General features: G+C 44.5%; 2 protein-coding genes across 3 annotated transcripts in view; one reads left to right on the forward strand and one right to left on the reverse strand.

Annotated features, from left to right (window-relative positions):
* The first annotated feature begins 241 nt into the window (after positions 1-241).
* The window catches only part of LOC128879393 (uncharacterized), an 11,197-nt gene continuing 4,278 nt past the window's right edge, over positions 242-7,160 (forward strand). For both annotated transcript variants that reach the window (XM_054128480.1, XM_054128481.1), the window contains exons 1-3: positions 242-1,322; positions 1,738-1,857; positions 1,982-2,108. In XM_054128480.1, the coding sequence (XP_053984455.1) occupies positions 1,125-1,322; positions 1,738-1,857; positions 1,982-2,108 (445 nt within the window). In that variant the 5' untranslated portion in view covers positions 242-1,124. The remainder of the gene's footprint in view (positions 1,323-1,737; positions 1,858-1,981; positions 2,109-7,160) is intronic.
* LOC128879396 (uncharacterized) lies at positions 2,247-4,742 on the reverse strand. Its single transcript, XM_054128490.1, has 5 exons — positions 4,586-4,742; positions 3,506-3,679; positions 3,147-3,291; positions 2,927-3,028; positions 2,247-2,666 (listed from the first exon to the last, which is right to left on the reverse strand). Exons 1-5 carry the CDS (start codon positions 4,693-4,695, stop codon positions 2,382-2,384), a joined length of 816 nt encoding a protein of 271 aa, XP_053984465.1. The 5' UTR covers positions 4,696-4,742; the 3' UTR covers positions 2,247-2,381.

Raw genomic sequence — 7,160 nt, forward strand, 5'->3', positions numbered from 1 at the left:
ATTCCATCTAAACTGCCAACACTTTAATTGAAATAGTCCTATTCGTATTTTATAAAAATCCGTCGTTCCAGTAAAACTATCGATGTTCGATCCTGTTTCCGCTAGGCCACCCTTTACATGATACATCATCAAATTCTAAAGCTAGATTTGAAAATAATGTTCGTGTCCCTGAAACACGTGGCTTCTTTTATCGAAAATAGAAAATTCCCCTGAAAGAAAAAATAGCGATAGGCTAACCTCGAAGCCTATACATCATCTATTCGACAGTTCGTGGATTCCTCCGCAAGAAGAAGGCTCGCTGCGAGTAAGAAAACAAACGGTTGTAACGTGTTTTTCAACAGTGATCGACCCGTGTAGTCCGGAATAGCAATTTAAGACCAGGAAATCGTTCTTTTCGTGGCGTCCGACTGGTCGTCGTAGGTGGATCACTGGTAACGCCTCGAAATGAAATTTCGTCGACGGGTAGAGGTAGGATAAATTTGGAACACCCATCACGGAACGAAATACGCCTTGTGTTTTACGTTTCCGCAGCAGTTTCGCGTCGAGGACCGTTTCTCGAGCGTCGCGACGGCGAGCTGGACGATCGTCGGTATTTGCGTCACAACAAACGTCCCAAATCGATTAAATGACGAATTTACTTCATAAATTTATCGACTCTGTAGTGAAAATCATGAGCAATTAAGGAGATTAGTTGAAAGACAAAACGAGATTCAATTGACGGAGAATTATCGTTTATTTTATTATGCCATAAAAGATACGTAGAAATAACAAAGAGCAACAACAGTTTTGTTATACAATCAAAGATACGTAGAAACGCGGGAATTTCACAGAGTCGAGATAGCCAGTGCAAGTGCAGCCGAAAATGGCGTTATCGAAACCTAACCTCGAGAAACATCGGGACGTCCACGAGATCACGGATTGTCAGTCATCGAAGCCATCATATCGAGACTGAAATCGAGGATCGCGTGCACACGTGTCCATTTTCTCTCGGCGAAAGGCAGTGGCAGATATCGATGAATCGTTGAAGTGCGCTCGCATGAATAGGTATCGAAAAATTGCGAAGGGACATCGACTCGAGTGGGCGGGGATTTGAGGGGGTCGGCGGGCGGGAAACGGAAGCCACGATGTCGCGTTCGCGGCAGGAAACGTTCGACGTAATGGTCGAGACCGAAGAGCCCTCCAAGTGCATCAAGTTTCTGCGTTTCCTCTGGAAATTCTTCAGATTCGTCTTCTCCCACGTGTCCCTCATCTCGTTGGTGGTGTTGTACTGCTTGATCGGCGCGTACGCTTTCGAGGCTCTTGAAGCTGGCCACGAGAAGGAGGTTGGTAACGTTTTATCACAGTTCGTAAACCCTCGAGAAGCGCCGCCAGCGGTGAAAAGGGGTACTCGAGGGCCGCAGCTGCGCGAGGCAGATGCGCAGGAGACGGAATCGTCTAGGCAAGTAGTCTCTGCACATCTACCTGGCGCATCTACGCTTAGATTAGTTCTCCTCTTTACAATTCGACATTTGAAACTTGTACCTATTGAATAATAAACACAAATCGCGATAAGTACTAAAACTGTCATTTACTGTACAAAGTGTATGCGGCGATATTAACAGGTAGGATAGAGAAGGAGGCAGAGGATAAAGGTGTGCTAGGGGAGTGGCAGACAGGATTTAGGAAGGGGAAGGGAACAATGGAGAACATCTACGTGCTGAATGCTACTAAAACAGTCATTTATGTTTTATTTTGTAGATAAAGAAAAGCATCAAAGACATAAGGGGGGACGTGGCGGAGCAGCTGTGGAAGATCACGAAGGAAGTCGAAGTATTGATTCGCGAAAACTGGACGGACAAGGCATTGCGCGAGTTGAAGGTATATTTAAATTCAGCTGAACGAAAAGTAACAACAATTTTATTCGCCGTTTTGACAAAAATACAAGGTACATTCGTGTACATTTTTCTTACTTTTCTAACGATCATTTTCTTTTTCTTTTCAGAGTTTCGAGAGCAAGCTTGTATGGACGATGGAGAAGGAGGGATGGGACGGCAGGGAGGGCGAGGATGATATCCAATGGACGTTCGCTGGTGCCCTGTTTTACTCCATCGTGGTAATCACGACGATTGGTAAGTTTCTTGTCGCAGACTTAACTTTATTTAACATTCAATTTCGTTAACTCGATACTCGAAAATACGCGACACGTCTTTGGTATTCGTTTCGAAGTATCGTGTCCGTGAGTCGTTGCGTATCTCTAGATGAATTCCATCTCGATTAATCAACCATTTTCGCATCGATCGTTCCGGTTTATCAGAAGTACCTATAAACAATCTATCGGGGGACTTCTGAAACGACCCGACGTGTATTTCACGCGTCGCGTTTAGATGGAGACTATATTTAAATTAAGTCGAGCTCGTCTCAGTCTCCGTTTGATTTTTCTTCAGAGATCGACTGTAGACGTCGAAGTCGTCGTAGTCGTTATCGTAGTTCAGCCCGTAAGGGCTGCCAGGAGGTCTTTGATAGGGGTTGCCGTTAGGTCTTGGGTAGGAGTTGACGTTCTCCCCTGGGAAATGATAATTTCCAGACGGGTATCTGTTGCCAGCGTTGAAGTTTCCTTGCGGCCTTCGATTGCCGTAGTAATTTGGCGACTGAACGAAACTCGCTGGACCGTATTTATTTGGAATACCCTGAAGCATACAAAATTTATAATAATAATAAACTAAACTAAAGAATTACTGTAGAAATACTGTGGAACTAAAAGAATTAATTCCAAAGGCGAGGCGATAACGAAAATAAATTTGGCGAGGTTACAGAATTAAATACTACGACAAATGGTAAGTTACCCAATCTTCAATAGTCTCGAGATAAAATTTTATTTTCGTGAATATTTTCACGAGTATCATTATGGCAGCCAACGGTGTTAACGATCGTTTATTGTTCAACCCACCTGGTATGGAGGAAATTGTCCTCCTCCAGACGGTCCAGAAACCAACGCCGGGTACTTTCTGCTGCTGAAGCAGCAATATTTCTTGTCCTTCGAGCAAGCTCCCTTCGGGAAAAAATTGTCGATCGAAAAGGTTATCGTTATTTACATTTATTCGTTTTATATCCGAAGTAATCTTTTGTTCGGATAAATCGCACAACGCCGACTGAATATTAACACTCACGAATTTCAATCCGTTGGTTGGACAATTGAAACTGTATCTGCATCTGCAAGTGTCGTACTCTCGATACCTAGGGTCGTCCTTTATCCAGGGTGGCACGTAACCAGCGTCCGAATAACCATCGTCGATGCCCCCGTTGTAGGGTGGCCTGAAAAAATGTCATTCCATTTGAGAATTACGAAGAAACGTTTCGAGTATTTCACTCGTCGGTCAACGTTGACGTCGCCCAGGAGGGACAGATATTAAAAAATAATTCGAAACGTGTATTTCAGTAATAAGAATTTTATAAGGCCGGTGAACACGGTACGCGAAACGTCGAAACGAAATTATTGGGTTGGAATAGAACGAGAAGATACGAATACCTTTTTACAATGCCCGTTGGCCCGCCAGGACCGACAAGAACCTCTTTGTTGCCAGGATACGATGCTGGCACAATGGGTCTACTGTTAGGACCGTAAGGTCCACCATTTTGTGGTCTAAATCCTGTGAAAGGCCGTCCGATGTCCAAATCTTCCAGGTTCTCGTTTACCTGGTACCTATAACTCCATCACGCAAACAGTCCAGCCTTTTGTCATACAAAATTGAACGCGCAAGATTTAAATGATAAATCAACTCGTCGACGTTCCTATTATCATAGGGAACTTCAACGTTTTGGACCATCGATACTACTTCATTCGTGCCTCGAGTATTAAAAGTGGTCGAAATACGGCACAGTGTTGAATCGTAAATGGGTTTTAGAGTAATCTACCCAATCAGCTGAGACTATCATACAGAATTACCATTCGAGGACCTCCTGCTGATCGCGAATCGCTGAAGTATTCGACTGATATCTGTTCTACTACAGCGAGTTCCGGGTAATTAGGACACACTGAGATCTGAACACTTTGGCCCAATTAAGGTCACTTGCATATACGCGAACGGCTCACCAATCGTGCGTATTTCCTACTGTAGTCGTAACAATAATTGAAGCTATATTTCGAGATTAATAGTTACGCCTATTACATAGAAATCCCTACAGAGAGCGTTCTAGAATTCTCAGTACGCGCGATAGAAATAAATCGAGTGTCGCATTCAAATCTTCACGTAAAAATAAACAAAAAATGTGCAACAACATTTATCCATAAGATGGTTCATTCTCGAAGAAAGCGGTTTCGAATATTTTTGGGACACGCGTAAGATTTAAACCCGCTTGAATAACCATGCCTGTCCGTTACTCCCTGGCACTACTTCAATTTGCATTGGGACAATGAAAAGCACGTGGGTAATGTTTACAAACACCAACAGGAAGTACAAACAATGCCCAGACATTCCTACGCGTGCCCCAAACGATCTTCAACACCGATTTTCTCGCAAACGAAGCCTCGTAAAAAAAGATTGGATTGCACGTTTTCGACCGATTTTCATGCAAAGATTACGATGCAAGCGAAAAATTCGAGACGCACCTCGGTTTATCGACTCTGCTCCTTTGCTCGTCGTCCTTCCAAACCCAACCGTCGTTCTCGGAGCTGACGACGACGACCGTGACGCAACAGATGAGGATTAAGGGCTTCATGTCGGGCGAAATGTCGATCAACGACGTTCCTGGCTGAGATTCCGCGCGTCTGTCGGTCAGCAGGCGCCGAATATCACTGGCACGCGACTAAATGCGAGTGAAAGTGAATCGCGTCTTTATATATGCACCACGCTGGAAGGTGAACGCACCGCCAGACGAGGCTCGAGGTCCCCTCGATAGCGATCTCGGATCAACAGTTTTCGTCAGGGGTGATTCACCCTTGGGAAGGTTCCCTCTACAGCCAGTTTCGGTCACTGGAGTAGAGAAAGTCTGGGGAACACTTGCCAATACTGTAGAACACTTGCCAGAACCGTAATAACCTCTTTAAGAATGAATTATTTCGCTTGGGGCGAAGCGAAATGGAAACCGATACTGTCTGCGACTGTGGCGGGTAACGGGTAATTTGAATAACGAATTAATCGATTTTATTACAGCATAATACAAAGTACAGTACAATATAGCGCAATACAATATATTTGTATTGGAAGAATAATTACAAAATTTTTGCTTAAATCAGTCAGCGATTTTAAATAGGAATAGACCCTGTAGGAAAGGTACATAGCGGGGTTTATTTCGAACGAAATTTCCCCAGCTAATTGGCTGAGGTAACACAACATGAATGCCAGTTGTTCACCTGATGCACGAGTGCAACACAGAGACACGTGGGTAGAGGTTACACGGGAACAGCTCTTTCTCCGCCTTGTCCTTCGGTCTGGGAAAATCCGTTGGTCGAAGAAGGGGAAACGGAGCGGTTGTTGGTGGTTCTCTGACCTATTTTTTTCAAATAAAATCAAGCGAAATGGCGTAAGACGTGACGCGATCGTGTCCACGCCACGAAGGACGTCTGCATTGTTCGCACGCGATCAGGATCGCATCGAAGACAATTTCTACCGTTATTAGAGTCATATGTAACGTAAACCACTTCTTACTTTTATTGAAATAAATTTTCATTTTTAGAGGAGATTGTGGGAACGTCGATTTAGAAGAAACGGGAAATGGGAGACGAAGAGGTTAATCGATGTGATCACTGGCGAGAAACGCGACGAACGTTAAAATCGACGAAAACGAATTACCAGAGGGGGAAGGGAGGGCCCATGGTTTCGTGACTTCTCTCCTGCGGAAGAAAAGTGAATTTCCATGGTGGTTGGAGTACCAGCGCCAGTGAGAATGACCTTGATCATTGAATTTTCTTCCAAAAGGAACGTTTGATCGTTCCTCTCCCTCCCCAAATAAAATTATACGAGGATCCCCGAGTGGCCGTTTCCTGCGGTCAAAGATTTCGTCCTAGAATCGACCTCTAATACGATTTCCTTTGTCTTTCGCCATGGTACGCGATATGAGAGGAAAGTGTGACCATCTAAAAACGGTTTACCAAGTGGATGGAAACGTGCGATTTTTCTTGAATTTGAATACTAATTATTGTCAAATGACGTAATGCTATATGTATATGCGTGTATTATATGTTAACGAGACTATTACGGATCGATTCGTGAGGTTTTTCCAGCGAAAACAAGCCCAAACACGACCCCGTACCAACCACTTTCAATTTCGCCTAACCTTTTCTTTAAACATGTATTTAAAAATAATCACAATAGAGTCATGATTGGACACAATGTCACCTGGAAAGCCTTGCCAATCTATCCATAACGTTCTCAAATGTATCGTTTTAGTATACACGATAACTCCTCGATAAAAGGACGGTGAACCCATTCATTAGAGTCGTTATATCGAGGAAGAGTAGCTATTTCATACGTACATACATTATTTTATTTCTGGTAGCATATCTCCTTTGAACCGCGGGCGGGCTCGAAAAATGCTTGGAATCGTCGACCTTTTCACGAAACTCTTTGAACCAAATACGCGCCCGACGAGATCGAAGAGTTCCAGAGATTCCATCGCGAGGATAACGTATCGCGAGCGCTGGTTGGAAATTTGCTCGAGCAGCCTTATCGCGGGCACAAGGAGAATCGGTGAAACGGAGATCCGCGACGCGTGACCGAGTTGCGTTCCGAAATCAACCTGCCCGCTCGGACATCCGCTACTCTTTTGTGTTTCATCGATCCTCGTCCTCGTCCGGCGGATGCGGTTCGTCTCGACCCTTTTTCACTTTGCGATTTTTCGAATCGCCGAGGGACCTGTCTGGCTCGAAGAAAAAAAATATACAGCAGAACGTCATTTATTCGAATAGGTCGGGGACAAGGCAATTCGGTTAATAGAGGTTCAATAGCTAGCCTCTCCATGGTAATAGAAGCCAGGGGGGCTAGTTGGTATTAGACTCAGATAAGGAGAGCTAGAAGATATAGAGGGCACTAGGTTCAGTTATTGGTGGGCCAGAGGGCACTAGCCTCAGCTGTTGGGGGCTAGAGGGTATTGACCTCAGCTATTCGGGGATTCGAGGGCACTGGGTTCAGCTATTTGGGGCTAGAGGGCACTGGGCTCAGCTATTGGGGGCCTAAAGCATATTG

This window comes from Hylaeus volcanicus, chromosome 7 (genome assembly GCF_026283585.1).
Source record: "Hylaeus volcanicus isolate JK05 chromosome 7, UHH_iyHylVolc1.0_haploid, whole genome shotgun sequence".
Taxonomy (NCBI): Eukaryota; Metazoa; Arthropoda; class Insecta; order Hymenoptera; family Colletidae; genus Hylaeus; species Hylaeus volcanicus.

Coding starts and splice junctions, on each gene's coding strand:
- LOC128879396 (XM_054128490.1), bottom strand. CDS start 4,695: ATGAAGCCCTTAATCCTCATCTGTTGCGTCACGGTCGTCGTCGTCAGC. Junction 3,029..3,146: donor CAACCAACGGATTGAAATTC/GTGAGTGTTAAT, acceptor TTTTTCCCGAAG/GGAGCTTGCTCGAAGGACAA. Junction 2,667..2,926: donor GACAATTTCCTCCATACCAG/GTGGGTTGAACA, acceptor TGTATGCTTCAG/GGTATTCCAAATAAATACGG.